The sequence below is a fragment of the Aethina tumida genome, chromosome 2 (genome assembly GCF_024364675.1).
Source record: "Aethina tumida isolate Nest 87 chromosome 2, icAetTumi1.1, whole genome shotgun sequence".
In the NCBI taxonomy this organism is placed as follows: domain Eukaryota; kingdom Metazoa; phylum Arthropoda; class Insecta; order Coleoptera; family Nitidulidae; genus Aethina; species Aethina tumida.
In genome coordinates, this window is record NC_065436.1 from 30,438,334 (window position 1) to 30,464,849 (window position 26,516).

At 31.0% G+C, this 26,516-nt stretch overlaps 1 protein-coding gene across 1 annotated transcript in view; it reads right to left on the reverse strand.

Moving 5' to 3' along the window:
• Positions 1-26,059, reverse strand: part of LOC109600732 (cyclic nucleotide-gated cation channel subunit A) — a 46,035-nt gene extending 19,976 nt beyond the window's left edge. Inside the window, exons 1-5 of the mRNA XM_020016907.2 lie at positions 26,021-26,059; positions 25,259-25,443; positions 24,979-25,168; positions 12,179-12,412; positions 8,573-8,735 (exon numbers count right to left, since the gene is read on the reverse strand). Coding sequence (XP_019872466.1) covers positions 8,573-8,735; positions 12,179-12,412; positions 24,979-25,168; positions 25,259-25,443; positions 26,021-26,059 — 811 coding nt within the window. The remainder of the gene's footprint in view (positions 1-8,572; positions 8,736-12,178; positions 12,413-24,978; positions 25,169-25,258; positions 25,444-26,020) is intronic.
• Positions 26,060-26,516: the final 457 nt, after the last annotated feature.

Below are 26,516 nucleotides of genomic sequence, written 5' to 3' on the forward strand. Positions count from 1 at the left end.
GTTGTGACATCGGTCTTAGCTTTATTTATTTCCGTTTAAACGGGGTCGTAAAGTTTATGACGCCGTTGCAAGGCCGCGATTTAATAATTAAATCGTCGACGTCTTGTAATGTAATTATTGTTTTATTAACTGAAAGCACGGCGGTACAATAATTTTTAATTCGGTCGGGAGCAACCTTTTAATATGAGAAAAATAAACGGAAATTAATATTAGAGCAATTTCACTAATTTTTATTCCTTCCATTTTGTATGTATTAATTATAATTATGTACTATTTAGAAAGGGGCATCTCTGTTTAATTAAAAAAAAACTATTATAATCACAATTTGATATAGGATAAAAGTAAGGTTTCACAGAATAATTATATCATGAAGCCAAACTTTTGACCTTCCTTATGCAAAAATAAAACTCTGCAATCTTCTAAAATCCTGAAAATGAAAGTTAAGTTATTGCGTTTTTTTTTGTTATTTGGTTTCTTAGTGATGAATATTCGGTCAAATTTTTAATGTGTTGATGGTGATATATATATAATGGTGGTTCTATCATCAGTATTTTTATTCTTCAGTGTTTTATTCAAAAAGTGAAATAATGGGGTCATCGATTTCTGAGATGGCCGTTAGAGGGCTAACACTGTCAGAAAATTCAATTTTTCTTTTCAATTTATCATATACTAATTTTTCTTGCGTTATCTTCTAAAATAAATTAATTGTGACATGTTAATTAATGAAAAGGATGAAATTCCAAAACTTTAGCTGAATAAGCAATAAACTTAGCATCAAAAGAATGAATGTATCTTCTACCTTTGATAACTTTTTTAATTAGACTTTTCAGAAATAATATTAAATTTACCAAGACTTATGAAATAAACTACAAAATCATTATGAATGTACCAGGTGGTTAAAAAAAGAGATCATTGATTTCTAAGATGGCCGCTAGAGGGCTAACCCTATTGATTTGTCAGAAAATTCAATTTTTATTTTATATTTATCATATACTAATTTTTCTTGTCTTATCTTCTAAAATAAATTAATGGTGACATGTTAAATAATGAGAACGATGAAATTCCAAAACTTTAGCTGAATAAATAATAAACTTAACATCAAAATAAAGATGTATCTTCTACCTTTGATAACTTTTTTAATTAGACTTTTCAGAAATAATATCCAATTTACGAAGATTTATGAAATAAATTACAAAATCATTAGGAGTGTACCAGGTGGCTAAATAAGGTGGTCGCCAGAGGTCTAACATCATTGATTTGACATATAAAACAATGAAATTCCAAAACATAGATTTCAAAAGAAATAGTTTTCTTTGATCTATCGTCTTTATTTACTTTTTATATTATTTAGATTAGTTTATGGACAGACTAATAAGATCACCCTATAAAAAGGGTAAATTTTGTAATGTTATTTGTGGTCCTCTTTAAAGTCTTTTCAAAAAAATTTCTAAATTATTACTTAAATCCACACACAAGAGTCGGTAACTTTAAGATCAAAAGAATTCATTCATTCTTTCATCTATTCTTTATATTTACCTTTTAAATCTTTATCTTAACAGATTTTAAAGAGATTAATATGATCCACTCTATAAAATTGAGAAACTTTGTGATGTTAATATGTTGTAGTCTGAACAAACATTAAAATTAATAGAATTATTGCCAAATATTCTGCTCAAATTATCAAGACATTCAAATTATCTAAGTTTGAATGATCAAATAAAAATACTCTCTTGACCCTATAACCAATCAATGTCAAACGAGTTATCTCATAAAAAAGGTTTATTGTGAATTGATTTTTACGTTTCTAAAATGTGTTTAAACCTTTCTTTTATATTTCAACCTGTTAAATTTATGTATAAAAGTAGTAATCCCATTTTTCTGCTTGATGTCATGTTCTGCATGTTTTGTTTAACTCTGAACAAACACCCTTTTATTGGAGCGAAGAAGCGTAGAAACTTTTTTATAAATACACAGCCATAAAGTTACATCTCAAATGCTTTGCCCAAATTCCTTAAATTAAAGGCATTATTTTTTATTCATTTGAAAATACGACAAAGTTATTATACGATAATATAATTTTTGGAGGAAAATAATTCAATTACGAAGCTTTGGTGTCATAAAATTGCTGTTTCGGATATTTTGTGTGATTATGATGTCTTTCTTTGGGGAATTACTGAGACACAATCCCTTAATTGCTCTCGCAATCCACTTTCATCATGTCATGTCCCATTTTGCTTGGCAAAACTTCTTGCTGTGTTACGTTTCGATTGCTAAAAAATGCAACGTATTCATAATGGCAGTGCGCATAACCCATTAATCGAATCGAATCGCATGTTTATCCCCACAAAACATTCCACAGATCGACATGTGGTTCCCAGAACGGCAGCGGCCTCGTTTTTATGCACTGTCCTTGACGGCATCGATAATTTATCATGGCAATGTTGAAAATCAATTAGCCATTACGCAGTTTATTTGTGTGACTTATCGACGAGTCGCATAATTCACCAGAAGAAGCCCATTAGGAGTGACAGGCAACGGCGATTTATCATAAGTCATGGCGGAGGTGCGTTCGACAAACTGGACGGGAACGACGGGCATAAATCGAGCATAATTGTCCACCACTTAAGGTCCGACCTTTGTTTACGAAGTTATTGCGTCCAGTAATGGATGTCGTGTTTTAAGAAACGTCCTGAATTACAAATATCTCAATTATTTGTCTATTTACTAATCCTAATTGGTGCCGGGGCCGGGTCCTTTGCATGTATCGCGTGTCGAAACGGGGGGCCTGTATAAAGACCAAACCCACCCTCCTACTTGCCTTAATTATTTTAATATTGGGTACATGTGGCGCCCATTAATTAGTCCACATTAAAATCGATAACCTTCTCCTAATTAATACTGTTCATTCATTTTAATATAGCCCCCCGTTTTTGCCACCGTTGTTCACTTGTTCTGTACCAATTTATTTGGCTGATGCGTTGATTACAACGTGTTGCCAATTTTCTAATTAATCTACAGACATCATTCATTTTGTTCCCAGATGGATTTTCGAAACGGGAAAAAATCCTTTTGTCGTTGTTAATCAATTTAAATGACTTTCCGAGAAATTATGTAAAACTCGAGTAATTTTTTGAGAGTTATGAACTTTAAAATACTGTAGGTTCTAAAACGTTTTCTCTAATTAACTATTTTCTACGAAGTGAAATCTAATTATAAAATAACTTGTTTAAAACACAATAACATTTAATCAAAAATTAACGTGTACTTTCAGGAAACAACTAAAATTATAAAAGGGAAAAAGAAAACAAGGTTTCAAATAATAATAAATTTCTAATAAACATTTTAACTGTTGTATAACAAAGTTTAACTATAAGATATCTTATTTAAGATGTAATGACATTATTTTAATTAAAGAAATTTTATAGAGGAAATTCGAAATACTGAAATATTTAATATTATGATAATGCTCAGTAAATTCTCCTCAGTGCTTTATTAAAATAAAAAATTGACAAGTTTTGATAAGAAATAACTAAAAAGTACAAAAAGAAACAAGAAAACGAGGTTTCCAATTTTTTTTTTTTTTTTTTGCATTTTTCACAGCTGCCATAAAATTTGTTGGCTTTATGGATTTTAAAATATGTTGTAGTTTAGTGGCTTTTCTCATAAACATTTTAATACACTTTAATTATATATTATATCTTGTTTAAGATGTAGTGACATTATTTGAGTTAAATGAAGGAAATATAAGATAATGAAATATTTCATGTTCAGTAAATTGTCCTTAGTGTCTCTTTATTTGAGATGTATAAACTAAAAACATTTTCAATATTGATACAGTACTGTAAAATCTTTTTCTATATTTTATCAAGATAAAAGATGGACGAAATAACCAGAGTTAAAAAGTGTAAATATAAGGAGGTTTGCAATTATTTGCTGTTTTTAGGTTTAGCTGATTTTCTAAGAAATCAGTAATTAACTATTTTCTATAGTAATACAAATTTAATTACAGGAAGTCTTGTTTAAAATGCACCAACATTGTTTAATTTAAATTAAGTTTAACGAGAAAATTTAATTAAAAAAAAATTAGCTGTAATAGAAAACAACTGAATGGTTGTGTTTTTATAGCCGTCATAAAAATTTGTTTTACATGAAAAACTAATACTAAAGGCAATAAATCCGTTGACTTTACAATTTCGAATGTATTAGTAAAAAAATAACTGGATAAAATATCACTGTAGACAAAAGTGGTGGAAACGTGAGAAAAGTTTAATCTCGGGTAGATTTTCTAAGTGTTTCAGCGAGCAATCGAATGGACGGGTGTGTCGCTTCATAAAAGTTATTGATGGTTTTGAGCTGTGCAAACTTATCGTTGAATTCAATTTACAAAATTGTCATTCATACTTTCGAAAGATAAATTGCCTTTCTACGTCACAAGTCGACGTGTAAATATTTGAATACTATTTTCCAAACAGTCTGGCCACTAACTCATTAGGTAAATGTATTGATACTGAACGGGAAGTTTGCCTTCAACCCGGAGCCTTTCATAAATCCAAATAAAACTGAAAGCTTACGAAATAGGTCCTACCAACTGGATACAAAGGATTTGGAGAAATTTTTTAAAATGGTGAAAGTGAAGCGCACGCAATTAATTAATTAAGGCATAATTTTCCGGCATAACTGCTTTGGGAAAATTAAAATTTAAATCCACCGGTCTTCGGTTAAGTTTTTCGGTTAAATAGTAGCCAGTTTTTAATTCAATTCATCACTCCACTCATCTCTCGGGCAGTCCCGCTCCACAAGCCAGTGGTGGCGGGAGGCCGACGGATCAACTGCAAGCCCAATCCTCACCCAGGGAGGTTCTAGGACCTTCCTCTGATTGGGCTTGTTCTTCCGGGAACCAGTTGACAGGGGGCTGGCATCTTTGTCAGTCCCGTCTTCTGGTTCAACTTCACCCGTGTATGTATATACACGCCCTTTCCCCCCATATGTGCTAGCACATATGGTTTCCAATTGGTTATGATCTCCGGATCGGTGCCCGGAGGGGGGTTTACACTTTCCCCTCTCTGTCCCCAGAAAAAAAAAAAAAAAAGAAAAAAAAAAAAAAAAAAAATTCAATTCATCATCTCTCGGGCAGTCCCGCTCCACAAGCCAGTGGCGGCGGGAGGCCGACGGATCAACTGCAAGCCCAATCCTCACCCAGGGAGGTTCTAGGACCTTCCTCAGATTGGGCTTGTTCTTCCGGCAACCAGTTGACAGGGGGCTGGCATCTTTGTCAGTCCCGTCTTCTGGTTCAACTTCACCCGTGTATGTATATACACGCCCTTTCCCCCATATGTGCTAGGCACATATGGTTTCCAATTGGTTATGATCTCCGGATCGGTGCCCGGAGGGGGGTTTACACTTTCCCCTCTCTGTCCCCAAAAAAAAAAAAAAAAAAAAAAAAAATTCAATTCATCTCTCGGGCAGTCCCGCTCCACAAGCCAGTGGTGGCGGGAGGCCGACGGATCAACTGCAAGCCCAATCCTCACCCAGGGAGGTTCTAGGACCTTCCTCAGATTGGGCTTGTTCTTCCGGCAACCAGTTGACAGGGGGCTGGCATCTTTGTCAGTCCCGTCTTCTGGTTCAACTTCACCCGTGTATGTATATACACGCCCTTTCCCCCCAAAAAAAAAAAAAAATTCAATCACGCCAAACTGAACAACCTTCGAAACTTTTCCGCCGGAATTCGTTTCCATATAATTTTATAGATTAATTATATCGTTCATAAAGGAACAATGTTTACTCGAATTTGAATTAGAAGATTGTACGCTACAGTAAATAATTGGGTTAGGAGCTGAGGGCAATCGAAATAAGGATCTAAAAAATGTGGATGCGGATGTAATTTTATTTACGTTTCAGTGAACATGCTTTGATTAATTCTTGTCCTTCCGTATCCCGATTTGCTTCGTTCCATAATTTTTTCTTTGTTGCTAATGATGATTTTAATTAACTTTAATTGAAATTAAGTAATTTAATAAAATCATTTACAAAAATTTTGCACCACCCTATAGTTACGAATTTACTCATATAAATTTAATTTATAACGGATAGGGTTGTATTTAGAAAAGGTAGATTGAAAGAATGGAGTGGCCACCACTTTCCCCGTAGAACCTACTATTTCTTTTAATGTTAATTATTCTTTATTTAGTAATTTTTGTTAATTTTAAATTAAATTATAGTGTGACGCAACCTAATGCATGTAAATTTTTTCAAAATATTTAAAAAGTTAAAATATTGACCAGTGGGGACATCTATTGTCCAGTAGTACAACTAGGATCTTAAGATTCTTTGGAAACTAGGTTACTAAATTAATAAAATTTGATAAAAACTGACTTTATTTTGAGAAGTTTAAATATGAATATATATATATATATATATATATATATATATATATATATACAGATATAAATTTTTGTTACTTTTAAATAAAATACATACTTTTAAAACAAAGTGAATGCAAAATTTTGAAAAATTAAAAATATTAAACATTGACTAGTGGGGGATATCTATTGTTCTGTAGTAAAACTAGGATCTTCGAATTCTTTGGAAATTAGGTTCTTTACATTTAATTATTTTATAATTATTACTCGTTTAAAATTATATCTGATAAAAATTGACACTGTTTTTGAAGATTATACCTGAAATTAAAAAAAAAAAAATAATTAAAACAGCACAAGTCAGCAACATCTGTTTTAATTTTGTAATGCAATTTTCATTAGTCAGAACTAATTTAGTAAATATTAAAACGCTTTAGAAATTCTTTACAGATATGAATTTTTTAAAATGGATTGATAGTTATTTGGTGGATAGAGAGCAAAGGGTTATTTTGGGGAATATTATGTCGAGTGTTTGTGCGGTTACTTCTGAAGTACCACAAGGTGGACATTTGTCACCATTGTTATTAATCACGTCTGTGATAGTATAATACAGTCTAAGTGTTTATTATATGCAGACGACTGAAAAATCTTTTCCACTGTCACTGATTACAATGATTGTATTAATATCAAAAAGATTTAAATATGAAAGGTGGTGTAATGCTAATTTTATGGATTTAAATGTTTATAAATGTAAAGTGATTAGTTTTTATAAAAAAAAGAATCCTATTTTTGTAAATTATACTTTGAGGAACCATAGTTTGGAACGAGTATCTTGTATAAGAGATTTTAGAATACATTACGATCATCAAGTTACTTTTAATGAGCATATTGAAATTCTAAGTAATAGAGCTGTCAAGCTGTTAGGTTTTGTAGAGAGGAACTTGAAGGATTTTAATGTGATGTGTTTAAAAACTGTATATGTTTCTTTTGAGCGTTGAATATAATTCCGTTGTTTGGACTCCTTATTATAATAAATATATTGAAATTATTGAACGAGTGCAGCACAAATTTTTACGCTTCTGTGCTTTTAAACTTAACATTTCTGAAGATAATATAAATTATACAACTTTAAATGAGATTGTTTCTATCGATTCGCTGGCTTTGTGCAGAAAATTTGTAGATATAATATTTCTGTTTAAGTTGGTTAACAATGAAATAGTGAGCTCTGAGTTGTTAGATCTACTAAACTTCCATATACCTGTTCGATTTACTTGACAAAATAAATTGTTTTATATTAAAGGTCATTCATTTAATTATGGTCAGCATTCTCCAGTTGATAGGATCTGTAGTTTAGCTAATGTTTGTAACTTAGATATATTCTGTGGCTCATTAAATCGCTTTAAGAAGAAATTCAAATGTATTGATATGTGATCTTTTGTTTGTGTTTTATATATTCTGTAAAATGGATTTTTTTTTTCCGTAAGTATTATTATTATTATTATTATTATTATTATTATTATTATTATTATTATTATTATTATTATTACTTTCAAATAAAATTTTGGCATAGTACAAGACTTTTGAAAGTGAGATTACTCTTAAACAAGTATTTTGTTTTGATTGTATGTAAATTTTTGTATTCCGTTGTACAAACTAAAGAGCTAATTCTAATAAATTATTATTAATTAAGTTTCAATCCTAATTAGAATTCAGATATTGCTTTAACATTGTAAATTACATTCTATTACTAATGTAGAATATTAATTATTTATGAATCATTTTTAATTTACTTAACTTTTTTATTAGTCGATTGTTAATCATTTGAGGTAATCTAATTTTATGTACAGGACAGAAATCATTAGTGCTGGATGTATTTTGTTGTCTTCCTTGCATGGCAAATTCACTATTTTATGATTTTGTAAACTAACAGCATTTCCCAGTACTTGAAAGCTTATTAAAACGTCTTTGATCAGGACAAACTGCCTGGGATATTATTTTAAAAGGTGAACTTAAGCGCTTTACTTTCGAAGACTTGCCATTTTTCATTCGAAAGATAAATTAATTTAGAAAAACTGGATGAAACATCAACCCCAGTTTATTCGTTGACGCACCAATAAAATCACGTTAGGTCCAACTCTCCGGGCAATAATCTTTTGACCAGTTTAGAACTGTCCGCAGAGGACTGATCCCCGGAGACAATAAAACATCCACCTTACCTTCGTGCGCGTGCACCAGAGTATCTATAATGTAGATCACATCACAGGAGTAATCCAGCGTCCACCACAGCGCCGGCACCGCATTGTTAAGCTCCCAGAAGACGGCGCGTCCCAGGACGAAGATCACGTTGTACAGTACCGCCAACGACACCACCATCAGCCACTGCAACGAATTCATGCGTATGAGAAAACGATCGATCGTACCCATTTGCGGGACATTGGCCGTCAGTTTTTGAAATGCCGTCAGTTTCATGTATTTCGCCATTTTCGACCACAGATCGCGGTGCCCATTAACGAACGACGCTTTCACTGGCCCGCAGTTTTTCTGGATCCGGGTTTTTAGATAAGTGTTATCTTGATTATTAATTGCACACAATTGGCAGATGCCACCGGTAATTAAATTAATATTTGGGAAGATACGTAAGGTGTCAATTAATGGACAAATTTACTTTTATCTCATTATTTGTATTGTTCAACAAATAAATGTGTGTGCCCTCATTTTTCGAAGGGAAGGAATTTACGATTATTTATTAACGTTTCCGTAATTTCATAAATGCGGTACGGTTACAGGCGAAACAGCCTGCGGTCTATTTATTCTTCGACTGTTTACCTTATTATGCCTCAATTTATACATAATGAATCAATATCCTTATTAGTTGAATTCAGTTGAACTTTAACCTTTCGCTGGATGTTCTGGAGGTACAGGTAAACATTTGGATTTCTCATTAATGGGCTGGCTGGCTTTTGAATGTACATCTGGGGAATTATTAAAAGCCATATTTACTCTAAAAGACTTCTTTGTAATTTAAATCGACTGATGATTGTCTGTTTTAATGCATGAGTTGTGATAACAATTACTCATGTCGGATGTAGCATTTGTAGTATAAATAAAGGACTGGATTCAGTGATAGTTGGTGATTTAACATGCCAAGATTATGATCGACTTTTAACGTCGATGTATATGCTAATGTATGGAGATGCCACGTTTGCAATTTGGAGAAACAGGATATGCATCCATCAGAAATACATACTATTCCACTTCGCTATAAAATTGTAAATTATCTGACAATTTGCAGGATGGATTGACATTTATTCTACACGGGGCAAAAAATTCTTATTCACAGTCATCAAGGATTTTATTAAAGTATGAAGGAAAGATCAAACGGATGATGCATAATGGGATTTATTGATTATCGGAATTTTAGCGTCAGCCAGCTTTCATAAAGTATTTTAAGTTAGTTTCTTGATAGCTTTTAAAGTTTTATTTTACAAGATGTTGCAGGAATTCAGACTGGTAACATATATAATCACGTTAATGTCTACCAATAAAACGGACCATAAAAGTGACAAAACACATGAAAATTCTTGTTCACAATGTATAAAAAGCAATTCAGTTTTCGGTTGGAGATTTAATTAAAGGATGCGTATGAACAATTATAGTACGAGTGAATAAAGTGGGAACATGTATTCGAATTGTTGTGGCGTCGAGTGCGGCTTAAGCAGTTCATTTTGAACGAATTATTGCGAATAACGTGACCGTTTGACTCTGCTCATAATGTTACAGAATGTTTTAATAAAAGTGTTGGAATTATTGTGAAAAATTTCATCAACTTTTTTTTTAGCTATAATATCTTAGATTAAACGAAACTTGGATTTTCATTAAGTAATGTTACGATTGTTGGGATTTCCATAGGATTTCTTTGTTCTCCAGTACTAAATACTAATTTCAGTAAGTATAATGAAAGGATTTTTCGACTGAAATAAAAAGGATTTACTATTGAAGTTAGAGCTAATTATGGTTGATGGTTTTCTGCAATGAACCAGTTCCCTTTCTTTTCCTTCTTTTGTGCATTTCATCCAGTTTTTTATATTAACTATGCTGTCTATTGAAGTGGATTATTTGAATTATTTCAAAATTTTGAATTCCTGTGGCATTATATATATATATATATATATATATATATATATATATATACATCAACAACAGATCAACAACAGAAACAACAAATAAAATATATTAGCAGCTACGTTTTTCTAATTAGTACTTGATCGGTCCCCTTTTGCTCTTTAGCATCTTCCACCCTCCTTACTCCATACTCTAAATTAGTGAACGAATGAATTCTTCATTCACAATTCGCCTTTATTCTCTAAGAGCATTAGCAAAATTCTCAAATTATGAGACTGGTAGTTTCGAGTGCAAATGGGGAACGCCTGGGTCACTGCATTCGACAAATGTTATGATTTTGCAACGGATTCTAGTACAAATTATTGAGCAAATGGAATAATAATTGAGAAACACTGTGCGTATTTCTAAAGAAATTTCACTCTGCACCACTTCCAAAAGCAAAGAGTTGGAGCCATATTTTGGTCTTGATATCTCCCACCATATTCAATAGGGCGGGCCAAAAAAATCGATTATCTTTTTTAACTTCCAATACTGAAAAATTGGTTCCTAGACATCTTTAAAAAATGCTCTCCAAAGATGTGCTCTTAATTTCAATAGGAAGGCTCTCCTCATCTTAGATTTCCGTTTTTTCTTCAGTTCCATATGGAAAAACTCATATCTCGTCATTGCTTGATCGTACAGAAAATTTTTATTTATATTTTTTGTAAGAAATTGAACGCTGTACAAAAAGGTATCTTACTATTTTTTCATAACTCTTATCGTTAGAAGATATCAGAGGTCAAAGTTTGAAAAATTTAAAAAAATATATATTATTGAATTATAACTCTTAGATAAGTAAATATTATAAAATATATAAGAAAATAGACGCTGTACAAAAAATATCTCGTGTAGTTAATCGATTACACTAACCATTTAGAAGATATTCGCATTCGTATATCACTAAGTACTGATGTTAATAGTTTTTTAAAAAATATTTTAAATTTATCCATTTAAATCAAGAATTTTTTAAAATATTAATAAAAAATTGATTAGAAACTCAAATGGAAAACAAAGATGAGGAAGACAATCGAAAACATCTTCTGGCTCTAAGATCAGCTTCATGCAACCTTCAACTAATGGTAAACAGACTTGCAGTGATTTCAACATCTGCACAGGGTCTAGAATTAGAGAATGTGTGACTTCATCTAGCAGAAATAATCAGATAATGGTCCACATGACGTATATTGGCATTTTCAACTTGCCGATAATTCTCCGTATTACTTTTTGTGAGACTTTATACATTTGGGATACTTATTGTTGATTCAGATTACCATATTACAAAATTGCCATTATAGAAACAAAATGTTTAGAAGAAAGTCTTCTTTGAGGCATTTTACAATGGTAAATAACAGATAAATTAAGAATGAACCAAATAAAATGTGTTCAAAATTACAAAATGCTTTTTTTGAAAATAAAAATTTTACAAAGAATGGAATGTTGTTTACTTTTATACCTATTAAATATTTAAAAAGTAAAATAAACTTAAAATACTAACTCTCTAGGGCTGCAAATATTCAAAAAATATTACTGGACAAAATAAAACATACTGAAAATAATTTTAAATCTATTTAATCTGTGAAATTCAAATTATCCACTTAAAAAGACATTGTAATTATGATTGTAACACAAACAAGAATAAATATTGTAGTAAAATTGAATACCTTGTAGTGTGAGGGCAAAGCCGGATCGACTACGATGTGATGACCCCAACAAGTGGGTTCGGGGTCGGACGAGTTGTCCGCCGCGTCGTCCTGATGGCTCTTGTCGACGAACCAGTCCGGCGGCTGGGACTCCTTGCGGGAGAACCTGCGGAAGCGGATGGCGGCCTGCAACGAGGCGGCCACCTGTCGCAACCGACCCCGCACCGCCGACAGGAGATTCTGCTGTGTACTGTCCTGAAAAACAACAAGGAGACTTTTACGACTTGTGTTTCGTGAACGGATGATTGATGGAATTTTTCGGTGGTCGTTTCTCCTCGGCTGAATCAAGAGCAAGGCTTTATCGTTCGGTTTATTTAGCCGAGAATGTGGGGAACGCAAGATGAAATGATAAAATCACGTCGAGTGGTCCCCAGTCACTACAGTCTCTATTCATTGCGTACAATACGTCTGACTTCTAGTCGCAATGTAAACTGCTACGATAAATCTTGGCCATTAAATAAACTGTCAAAAGTTTCGTGGCGTGCGATTATGTTAGCGAAGATTTATCAGGAGATGCACAGTTTTAGATGAGGGCACGTGGAAAAGCTCGCAGGAGAATAACGGGGATTGTTTTTTGTTTTCAGTTCGTCTATCAGTTTTGATGATTTATTTTCGGTTTAACACAGTTTTTATTTTAGAATAAATTTCTTTGGGTTCTTTACCTTTTTCATGGAACTCCTGACATATTTAGAACTTTTAGAATGCGTTCATTATTTTGATGTGATGAAGAAATACACTGAAATTAACGCATCACCTATAATTTTGTAAATAATTTTTTTAAGTACATTTTTTTTACTTTGATGTACCGTCAAATATGACTTTTAAAATGTGTGTGAACGTTTTTATAAGAAGTTTAGTTTTTTTGTTATTTGAAAGGTACCAATTCTGTTAAATTAGTACAATAGGTTAAACATCTATTTCTGCTCAAAATCGCTTTTTGATACTTCAAACTTTGAGACAACGGTTGCAAGAAGTTTGCAACCTTAGTTATAAAACGTAGAAGGGGTTCGAATAAGTATTGAAACTATTCGACTGCTATTACTATTTGGTGGTGGCTCAATTATGGTGTGGGGAGGCATTTCATTAACAGCACGTAACGACTTGGTAATGATAAATAATGGAAACCTTAATACTAAGCGTTACATTTTGGACCAACTGGACAAATTAACACAGATCTTATAATTGGGTTTATTGTACCACCAATACGAGAGGAGGTGAATCTCAATTTCGTATTTGTGGATGATGCTTGCCCTCATCGAATCCAAGCGGTTCTGGACATTGTTGGATGAAGTGACCACTACTTTTCCTAGGTATCACTCATTTAATAATATTAACAAATTTTTGTTAAATATATTGGAACTGACTGTATGTAAAATTTTATTTTTCAAAAAATTAAAATTCTGCGGGAACATTAATTAAGTCTGATAAAAATTAAGTGTGTTTTTATGATTATAACTTAAATTCGACGAAAATATCCTGCACATCTTTTTTTTTTCAATTTGTAAACTTTAATTCAGTAACATCAAATCACAAAAATGTGAACAGCTGAAGTTAATTTCCTTCACACGAAATTCTTGTGCTCCAAAGCTTAGACTTATGGATTTTTTAAACACTTCTAAACTCCGTAAAACATTTCTATTAGCCGAATTAACTTTATGAGAGATAGATAGATCCCCACTGAAACTTTTCCAACTGGAACACATCCAGTTCCTTGTAGTCATTCTCAAAGCAATTGTCCGTTGGATATAAGTAGCTCAAGTGAGGTTTTTAATTTTACTTTTGTGTAATCCTTGGTATCCTTTGACCCACTTTACATCCGTATTAAGTCTATTTCTGTCACCGTTTAATGTAACGTAACGCAAAGATGGTGAATTTATTCCTTCGTCACCAATGATTAATTAACATAATCCCGACAATCCTGTTCCCAAGCGTCGGCTCTAACGACTCGAATTTTTTTACTAAACTCGAAAGCCGACAATGACGATTCTTTTCCCTCACAACCATCCAATCAAAATGCCGCACACCGAAAATGATATTTGATCCGTAAATGCAGACAAATTGGCACGAAACTAACTGGTGCAGTCTAGCCGACGTAATATCGGGTTCTCTGACAGTCTAGTGCGGAATTTCAACGCGAAAATCCGACATTTATGCGGCGTATCGAATTTCCCACGAAACTAACTTTGTGCAGGTCCTCTTGGAAATGGTGTGCGGTACAAAATAGATTTCACGCTGGATCGTCGTAAACTCCCTGAAATATTGTGGTGTAAAAAGTATCTTTGTTGGGTCCTCTTGTCTTTTATTAGGGACGATTTTCCTCGCCTGAGTCGGTGTATTAAATAAAATGATATATTTTAAATTATTTTATTTTCATTCGCTTCTAGTGAGCCGTAAAGTTTTTTTTGGTGTGTTTAGTTAGACGCGTTTCAAAAGGGTCAGGTTAAATTATGCAAAAATATGTCTAGGTGTAATAAATTGAAGGGATGATGATAAAAAGTAAATTTCAAATTTCGTCTAGCACATTACTGTTTTCGACCTTCGCTGACGTCGCACAATTAAAACTGCCAAATCAATTTGTAATGGTCTCGAGCATCCTTATATTGACTTAACGTCTCCAATAACATTTTGATTACATAATGAAAATATAAGAGTTTAATTGCAGTTACGTGAATCGTAAAGCCAATAAAGACAGTTTAATCTGCATAATTAATTCAACTTCGAATTTATAGTCATTAAGATGGAAATCCTCGCCGATTTGGAAGTAAAACATTTAAAACACTCAATTCTGGAGGGTAATATTTATAAAGGGTGTTCGGGTATCGACCTTCAAAAAACGCATTCCTGATGCAAAAGTAGATACAGTGGTGACCAGAAAAATAACACAATTTAAAATTAAGCATACACTCGGTTTCAAAAGTCTTGCACCATTCAATAATTTAATTTAATATTAACAAAATTTTAGAAGAAGAAAAGATAAATATAATTGAGTCATATAATGTCACCGTGTCTAGAAGAACAATCAAACGTCAACTGAATAAACAAAATTTGCAAGGATATAGTAGTAGTAAAGGTATTAAAAAAAATATTCGAACAAGTCTAAAGTTTAATATATCAATTAACCTAGAGAATTTTGTCGAAGAGTACTTTGGAGTGATTAATCCAAGTTCAATAGAATAAGATCAGATGGTAAACAATACGTTCGTCATCCTTCAAATAAAAGTTTGAACCTTAGAAATACCACAAAAACTTTGATGGAAGAAACGTTATGATTTGGCGTTCCTTTACTTGGCACGATATGGTACCATTACCGAATATTATTGATGAAATGGATAGTTTCATGTATAGAGATATCTTAAGGGATGTAATGCCACCAACATTTTAATTAAGATAATAATTATTCTATGTATACGTCCAAAGTTGTTAATTTTGATTTAGGAACAAAATGAATTATTATAAATAATATAGTGAAATTATATACACCTATATTGTTTGAATTAAATTTAAAAAGATAAATTTATCATTTATAGGGTGTAAGACTATTGAAACTAACTATATTTCATAAAAAAATTTAATTCAAATTTTGGATAGTATTTACAAAAATATATTTCAATATCCTCTATGTTTCCATTTTTCTAACACACATTTTAAAAGCTATGGGAATATTACTTTCAACGTACATATAAGTCTGACTTAGTTGACCAAAGAAATACTCTTAATAGTAAGAATTTATTCTCCTTAGAAGGAATTATATTATTTTATTGAATAACCTACAGTGAGAGGAAAGAAACATTATAACTCAAGAGATTAGAGAAATAACATGAAACATCAAGATGTAAATCTTAAAATCGAAAAATAGTTTACAATGTTATTAACAATATGAAACAACACACTCAATATACAATTAGGAAATTTTTGTCAAAATGTTTTCTTTCTATTCGTTAAATAGAAAAAACTAAATATCGACATTTCTTGTAATTTTAAAACAATTAGTTTTGTATTTGTAACAGTATTTTACGGGGTACGATTACATTTTAAAATATTTAAAATACACACCAAATAGTCGCAACATTTCAAAATAAAATTGTACGGTGAACGTTACTTTTTACAGAGAAGGAAAACGTCAAAATGAGATATCAAATCGACTAAATGTGAAACAATCGGCGATTTTATAAGAGAATAAACGATTTTATGAAACGGGTGCTAACGAAAGAAGACTTGGACAAGGGTGAAAAACATTAATTTAACAACACCAAAACCGATATTTAAGAATTAAGCCCTTAGACGAAGGTTTGTAACCAGTGCTGCATCATTTTCTTATAATGTAAGAATAAACCAGGACACCATGAGGAGAAGACTAAAGAAAGATAATATAATTAGTACCATGCTGTGACAGGTCTCTTATTGACTGCAACACATCATAGGGATCGACTGAATTTCGCTGTATTTTAGGGGGAAGCTGAGTGGAGTCATGTATTGTTTAGTGATAAGTCTAAGTTTTCTTTAAAAAGCGGTGTCGTCCTAGAAGAGTATATAGACGACCAGGAGAACATTTTGCTCCATGTAATATATAGCTGAAACTCTACTTTTGATGGAGGATCGGTAATGATTTCAGAAGGCATTAGTTTGCAGGCACATACGGAACTGGTGTATATAAGGGAAATCCTAGAACCTCATATTGTACCCTTTGCTTCGTTTATTGGCGAAAAGATTATTTTAATTTTATAATGCTCGTTCAGACACTGTGAGAATTGTCGGAGACTACCTTGACGAGGTAAATATTTCGGTAATGTTAATTTTTAAAAGTATTCCATAATTTTGCAGCTCAATGTATACGCTATTTTTTGGTTATAAAATTGTAGCTTTAATAGGTACTAAACTCTTAAGAGAGTTAAAGAAACCTTTAAATTTTATAGATGGAGAGCCTCTTTGGACATTGTCTAGAGGGTAAAGTAAGCTTATCTGTCAAATGTGTGATTTTAATTTAGAGGTGACATACTAATTTCTCAGTAAAAAGTTCTAACTATATTACCATTAATCAGCTCACAAAATCTCACATTTGAAAACAAAGTATACTTTACCCTTGTTAACTGGACTTTGTCCAAAGAAGCTTTTTTATTGGTCAACCTTAACAGTCTCTAACTCGTTTGCTCTTTTAGGTAGAATTTTTATACGGACAGTTTATATATCTCTTTCTTCAAGAATTTACTCCATTTACGTAACACAAATGTTTCTATAAATAATAATAATATACTTGAAAATAATAATTTTAACTTTTCTTTTGTTGGAATAAAAAAGTCAAAGCGTGCTTTTATCAACCCCAACAAGAAGGACAAAAGATATTTTTCGATCGTTAAAACATTAATTTAAACTTTTTCTTCGCAAAAACACGAAATAGCAAAATATTAAAAACATACCCTGTCACATCCCGCCACATTGATCCTAACTGTAACCATGGCCCAGGTGACCGTAACATCAGAACCAACGACACAATCAATCCGCGTTCGCTTTCATGTCGAACAGCAACGATCACGCCGGCCTGTCCGGTTTAATGTTTATCCGGACGAAGGTGTCATGTAGTCCGGATTATTATTGCCAACACGTTCCGTCCGCGCGATGCCTAATAGCATCACGTAGGCGGCCTGTTTAATTGCGCCCCGCCACCGTTTTTAAATGCGAAAAAAATAAAAACTTTTAGACCGGACGCCGTAGTTGCTCATGAATATTTAAAAGTTGCCGGGTAATACGGGCAGGGTTATTGGCAGAAATTCGCGAATACTCGGTCCGGTCGTTGATTGGGGACCTAATTTCTAAATAAACGTTTGGATTTCAACATTTCGGTAACATCGTTTCGATTAATGTTCTTTGTTACTTTGCGATTCGATGTGTTTACATTTTCCAATGTTTTGTCTGGATTAATTTAGTTATGTGTTAAATGTACATATGTATGTTACTTGGAATGTTCGTTATTGACGAATTCTTTTTATATGGTCGGAACAAAAATATTTAATTAAAAAATCAACATAATGAAATCCCAAATAACCTGAAAGAAAATTTAAATAAAATAAATTAAAAGAAATAAATAGGGAATGTAAAATAATAGTTAATTCAAATTTCATTTTTCAATAAACTAAGAGCCATTTAGATACTGAAAAAACTGAAAAGGAAGAAGAATTTGAACTATTTAAAAATAATCTGAGTTTTTATTAAGATTTTATATTTGAATTCAAGTAAAGTTGATCAAATGCTGTAAAAGATATAATTATAATATCAATACGGAACAAATAAATTAAATTATCTAAACTAACTAATTAAACTGTTTCAATTTATATAATATTAAATGAATTTGAAAAATTACAAAAAAGAAACGTAAAACAAACTTTAAAAAAAAACTTAAAATAAACTTTGAAAAATCTTAATGTTACATTCCTAATTTTATATTTTTTTATTAATATAAATGTCAAATTGTTCATGTAGTTTTAATGAAATTTTCAAACTAATTAGGATAATTTTCAAAAATCGAAGGAAGTTATGGAAATGAATATATAAAAGTGTATTAAAATTATAAAACATATAAAGATACAAAAAATTCAAATATTTTAAAAATTACAAAAAAGTCAAAACTTTTCTAACCTAACCTCAGTTTTTTATAAATTCTAACGAGACTGAAAAATTTATAAAAAAGAGTAAAATATATTAATATTTATAACAAATAAAAGCATGAATATAAAATTAAAATGAAAGCACAAAATTTTTAAAAATCTAAGTGAATATAATATATGTATAAATTATATTTTTGATTTTGTTGTTGAAATGGAACACACACAAACAACAAAATATACATTTAAAAAATCAAAATAATGAATTTTTAAAAATGTCAATAAAATATTAATTATCCAAATAAAACTATTTAAACAATTCTATCTCAAATTAAATTAAAAATTAAAATAACTTTTACATATGCTATAAAATTTATAAAAACGACATTACTGAAAAATACAAAAAAAGGAAAAAAAAAACTAAAAATTTTTATAAGATTTTATATTTTATGTATTTTAAAAGTTAACAGTTAAAACGTTGTTAAAGAATAACATATACAATTAAAAAAATCAACATAATGATTTTATTAAAAAGTAAATGTTAAAATTATTTGAATAAGCATTTAAAATTAAATGAAAAATTAAAATAATAAATAAAAAGTATGAGAAAATATAAAAATATACTAAAATTACAAAATATATATAAAATATTTTATATAATTTGTACAAATATTATAAAAATTTAAAGATAATTTTCAAAAATCGAGGAAAAGTATGAGAAAATATAAAAATGTACTAGTTATAAAATATATATAAAATATATTATATAATTTGTACAAATATAAAAAAATCAAACATTTTAAAAATTTAATAATGTGATTCCAAAAATTGAGTAAAATTTGAAAAAATAGTGAAAATTTAAGATATTTTGAAAAATTGAAATTATCTATATTAAAATTATAAAATATATAAATCTAATTTAGCAAATATAAATATATAAAATATTCGAATATCATCTCTTAAAATTATAAAATACATAATCCTAGCGTAGTAATTCTAAAAATATAAAAAATTAAAATATTTTGAAAATTTCAAATTATCTATATTAAAATTATAAAATATATAAATCTAATTTAGCAATTATAAAAGTATAAAATATTCGAATATTTTAAAAATTTAAGAATATGATTGGAATAATTTTAAAAAATTAGTAAGATAATTCTATTATATCAAAAATTTAATTTAAAAGTAATCAATAAAAATTTAGAAATCTAAAGTATTTATAAAATTCATATTGAACAAATTTAAGAATATGATTCGAAAAATACTAAATAAATTTAAAAAACATCTTGTATATAAACTAAAAAAATAAAAAATCGAATATTTTAAAGATTTAAGATTATAAGCGGGAAATTTTCAAAAATATTAAAAAAATCTATAAATTCAAAATTTATAAATATTTTTATGACTTATAAAGTCTAAAAATCTTAAAAATATACAAAATCATTAAGAATTTAAAAATCTGAAATAATTGAAAGAATGAAATTAAATAAATTGGGAGAATATTCCAAATCTATTAAAATTATAGAATATATAAATTTAATTAAATTAAATCGAATATTTTGAAAAGTTAAGAATATAATTCGAAGAAGTCAACAATAAATAAAATTTAAAAAAATGAATATTTCGAAAACAAATGGAATTTAAGAAGTTTGGAAAGGATTATTAACCTAAAGATATACGGTTATTATAATAAAATATACGAACTTGACTGTAAACCTTTTAAAATAGGTATATTATTAAACAGTATTTTAACTAATATAAAACTGGTAACAATCTAATGAACCTTAAAACCACAGGCACCTAATTTCAATAGCTTCCGTGCTTAATTCCTGAAGTTAAATCGACTCCGGTCTTAATGAGAACAGTCCACGCGCCTCCTTAAAATTAGTTCAACTTTAGATAATTGAAATCGGGTGGATTTAATGGCCGCACGGTGGCAAACGGTGCACGGGGTTGATGGTGCTCTGTGCCCAGGTTAATTAGTGCCCCCAAGACAAATTACAATGACGGACATCAAACTGAGACGACGTTGCGTCGGTCAACCAATAAATCTGTGGGACGGAAACCGACCGCGGTCAAATTGCCCTTCTAATAACACCGGCGAACGTTCAGGAAGTTAGCTTATGGAGAATCTTAAACTACAATTAAACTTTTTACCTAATTAGTGAATTGCTGAAACGTTAGTTTCTGTGACACGTTTCTGGGTTTTCGATTCTTCCAACTCTGAGGTGTTTTAAACAAAGTTTTGCTGATACAAATTCGGTTTTAGAGTCTGTGTTCACCGGTCCGAATTTAGGCTTGACGATTAAATCGGCGAATCGACTGATCTTCATTCAATCGCAAATTGCAACGGCACACATAAATAATTCAGAATTAATATTATCGCAGTTGTCCGACATTGTCGTTTTTTTATTTAGACGGCCGGTTCTCATTACTTTGACGGACAAAGTAATTAGAAAAAGCAATTAAAATTTATTGGCTCCAATGAACTAAAATAGCCCGACAACGTATTTGCATATAAACGCAAACAAAAGTTGCAGAAACTCAGTTTGGAAACTCTCCAATCAATGCAACAGAGAGACGGGTGCGTGTTTTCGAACTGACCGGGAATAAGAACGTAAATATTGGTACGCGGACAGTTTTCGGCTGTTATGGGGGTAAATAACCTCGCCTTGGGAAAAACACCCTTGAGCCTGGCAAAAGAAATGAAAATAAATGATCGCAAATTCTCTCTTATTTTCTCTGCTTATTCGTATTTATGTTCTCGAGACCAATGCTTTTAAGTTGAAGAAAGCCATTCGGTAAATGATACAGTTTAGACATCTTTTTTGAAAAAAAAAACTGCACGGTTGAACAGATTACTCTGGCAATTCTCAAAAGCAATATCCCGGGGATGTAATAAAACGCTTAAATACTGAAATAAAATTTCTTAAATTAATTTATTTTATTATTATTATTATCATCATTATTATTATCAATATATCTAACTTTTTGATAATGTCACTAACGAAAAAAAAGTTAAAAATTTAAGAAATCAGAAATTAATTGAGAGAAACATATAAGAATATCTAGGTAATTAAAAATATTAATTAAAATGTTACTTTTATAAAATCTGAAATGTAGGAATATATAAAATATGTTAACAAATTGAGAAAAGTAAAACATTTATGGAAACAAATATATGAAGAGATTATGTAATTGTAAATTGAACACGTTAACGATGAGTGTACAGAAGGTTTATTTTATTATAAACTATAGAAAAAAAATAAAGATGTAAAAATAACGAATTTAATCCAATTCAACCAATTTTTAAAATAAAAAAATAGAGGATAAAAAAAATATAAATTTTGAAAATCGAAGAAATGAAATACAATAAAAATTTAAAAAATCTATGCAATTTTAAAAATGTATCTGTAATATTTTAATTTCTTTTCTTTTTCTTTATTTTGTTTAACAGAACAAATGTGATAGTGGAGGGTTGGTGCGCATGATTGGTACATGATTTGTGAATGAATAAATATAAAAAGGTACATAAAATCATTGCTATAAATTACACAAAATCTATTTGATTAAAAAAATATTATTATATATAACTTAATTTCACCTTAACAATTTAAATACCAAAAATATAAAAATTATGAAATTTCCATAATTATAATAATTCTGAAAATCGAAAACATTTGTTTGCTACGAAAAATGTAAAAAACTTGATTATTATTGTATCTCAACCTTAACAATTAAGAAAATTAAATAATTAAACAATACAAAATTATCATTATGAGAACTTTGAATACCAAAGATATTTTAAATTTGAATTTAAATTTTAGAGAGATAGAATTTAAAAAATGTATAAAATGTTTAAAATATAAAGAAATATTAAAATAAGAAAATAAATTAGAGAAGACGAAGGTAGATAAAAGCATTCTATTATTCTTTTTTCTATAAAATAGAAAATAAAAAATCATAATAATTTTGAAAAAAAGTCTAATCCTTATCAATTGGAAAATTATAATGATAGATAATATAAAATATAAATTATTATAAAAATTTTGAATTTCAAAGAAATTTAAAAAATAGTCTTGTGAAAAACAAGGACACTTGTACGAAATGAGTTAAAAATGCCTCTGGGTTATAACGTTAAACATGTGGTATATAGGTTATAAAATGAATAAAAATATAGTTAATTTTTGTTACAATGGAGGCAGCACAACATTACAACAGCAAATAAAACAACTGCATTAAAAAGGTATTTCATACCGGAAAGTAGTCGAAAAGTTAAATTATACAATTGTTGGAAATGAAATAAAATATAATTCCCAAAAGAAAACACGAAACATCAAATTAACGCCAAATATTGAACGAATCAGTACGAGATCTGTAAATAAAAATACTTTTCCATCGACAAAAAACATTAAAAATGAATTTACTATGACCGTTCACTCCTCAACTATTCCAAAATTGCTAATTAAGAATAGTTTATAAGTGAAAAGGCAAATAGAAGTCCGTTTCATATCGTATAAAAATGTAAAAAAATTGTTACAATTTGCTAAAGAGTGTGCATACTGACCAGGGGAGAAGTGACCCTATATTCACCCCGATTGTGGAACTGGACATGTTCGTAGGCGCGTTCAAGTCGCAGTTTACGATTAAAACAGTCAAAACACGGAGGAGGATCTATTGTGGTTGGGGAGTTTTAAGTAGCAATGTTGCCATATTCTGAGGACAATATGCGACTGCGATGTATGTTTCAACAAGACAACGATCTGAAACATACATCCAAGGTGGCAAAGAAATGGTTTTCTGACAACAAAGTTCAGGTTTTAAGCTAGCCTGTCCAATCGCCTGACCTAAATCCTATCGATTACTCGTGGCACATTGTGAAGATAGCTCTGAGGGGTAAAAGTTTCACTAATAAAGAAGCCCTCTGGTTCCTGGTGGAGGAAGCGTGAAACTCAATTTCCCAGGACACATGCTAAAAGTTGATACTCACGATATCTCGTCGATATTTGTTAATAATAATAGAGACTTAGCAACTAGGTACTAAATAGATTAAAGAAATCCATTCAAACATATACATATACAATTCTGAAATTGTCCCTTTATTATTTCACATGAAAATTTAAATAACTTTATAAATCAATTATTTTTCTTAAAGGAATTTGAAATATTTTTTAAATTTTTGTACATTAGGAACATAAGAGTACTACATAAATACTCCTTTCAAAACTTATTGAAAACATTGGTTTAAATTCCATTTTTTCTGTTTATTAAAAAATTACTGTAAATGTAAAAACGGCAAATATAATACAATACAATAATTTTGAGAATTTGAGAAGATATATGAAAATCTGAAATAAAAAATGGATGAATTTAAATGTAATATATCTGTTTGTTAGTGAGAACGTCTAAAATATATTTAAAAATAAAAAGCATTAAAGGACGTGAATAATTAATAGAACTGAAATTATCAAAATTGATTTTAATTTCGTGTTTACAATTGTACAACAGAGACTTCGACCCTGGATCGAAGCTAATCCCGGTGGATTTATCGTCAAGAGTAAAAGTCGGCAATTGTCCCTTTCGATGCAAATAATTACCGTCTGTGAACTTCACAGACAGACACTATAATAAAATCCTACACGCCGATGGCCTCACTGTCTTGGAGAGTCTCTTCTTCCATATTGCTTGTTTTTATTTTAATTACGATGCCCGTTTGTTTTAATCCCGGTGAAAGCCTCTAGATAAGAACGATCGTTAATTAAGGGAATTACGTCTCCGACTTAAAATAAAATACCCGCTGTTGCTATGGATGTATTCAATTTGGTTGAGCAAAAATTTGCATAATGAAAACGTTAAACAAGCCGGAATTCGATGCGGGACAATAATTTTTGAAGTATAGCCGCCAGCTTCCGGAGTTTCTTATCAACTTGATTTGTTTTTATTTCATTATCCGTGGATTTGGTTCAAAATGTTTGAGGAAAACGTTTTATCCTAATTAAAAACTACATGTATATTTTTAAGTAATAAATTAACCAGATAATGTTTTTCCCATTCGTCATCCCCGTTATCCCAGTTTATTTCAGAGCCGGGCCAAACAAAAATCCCCGATAATCCAACAAAAATCCCCATTCCGGAAACAAAGGACAGACACAACCAACGTACCTGAAGCTCAGCTTGGTGGTTGGCATCATATCCGTCTTGTTCCAGCGGCGTCTGGACTCGCACCTCGGCCAGAACGTCCCTCGATCCGTCCCGCGATAATCCCGCTCGCAGATCGTCCCGGGAAAATCCCCTCGACACGCCATCCTTCTGTAGTGGCGACTTAAACGGTCCCGTGGAATTTGCCGGGTACCTGCGGTGACACCACAGTGAGTCACAAAGGAGCTACGGCTTATTGGGGGGAGGGCCGGGTGTTTAGTGTGTCGTGAAGGGAATTGATTACCTGGCATGTGTGTTGAGTCCGTCCCTGCAGGGACCGGGGCCGCCACAGTTGGCGGACTGGACAGTGAAGACCGGACCGGGGTGCCTCCGGGGGTCACCTCTCGCTGCGGCCATCACATAACTCCACATTGCAGGGCATGGCACGTACCACACACACTCTCGCACCCCGTCGCCGAACGCCTCCTCCTGCAACAACAAACACAATCTCTATCCTAGATAAACTTGAGCCGCGGGCCAGGCAGAAACCAATAACCACTTGTGGAACGTCGCCCGCTCACTTTGAGCCAGCGATCGTGATAAAAAATCAAAGAGTTCCTAAAGTCTTCGCAATTGCTTCACGGTGTGGTTTATTAAAATAAATTCATAGAAATTGCCTCCGTGTCTGACCGACGAAAATACACACGCACCCGCTTTAAAAACGGATTGGGTCGAGGGGCCAAAACATCGACGTCTGGCGTCGAAAATAGGAAAAAAAAATGTAAATCTCGCAACATCAATAAGCGGCAAGTTCTCATTTTTTTTTGAGCCGACGGTCACTTTGTACCGTAAAATTTTCAACCCTCTTTTTTCAGGGTGGAAAGCGGAGGTCAAGAGTCGCACGTCCACAATAAAATTGAAGATTTGTTTTTGCTGGATTGGCTGAATCTATTGGGTGGTTTTAATTAAAACACTGACGGGGAGTTTCGAGAGCTGTACAAAATGTTTGAAACAATTTGTGGAATTTGCCATAACGTAAATTAGAGACTAAACGTGCACAAATTACTTCGATACCGGTGATCCTACGGAAGTATGTTTCACGCATCGTTGTAATTTTATTTTCGGTGAATATTTCAAGATATTCGAATAGCGAAGATAATTAAAAAAGGGGAATTTTAATTTTTTTATAAATCAGTATTTTTATATGTATATATGTAAATACATATTTTAAAATCAGTATAATATATTTTTTGTAATGAATGTATAAAAATATAATTTGTTACAAATTGAATACCATAAAAATATGTCTTTATACAGAGTGTTAATCGTTACTTATTTTTCAGAATTTTAAAGAGAACGGAAAAAGATATTGATTTTAAATTTTTGTGATATCAACTTTATTATTTTCAGTGGTACAATTTTTATTTATTATTCTATTTAATTTATTTTTTGACAAACAGTAAAATAAGATAATATGTAAAATTTTTCATCAGAACTTTTTAAAAATTGATATATAATCTTTCTATGATAAGTTCCGGGTAAAAATTTTGGAATTTGGTGGG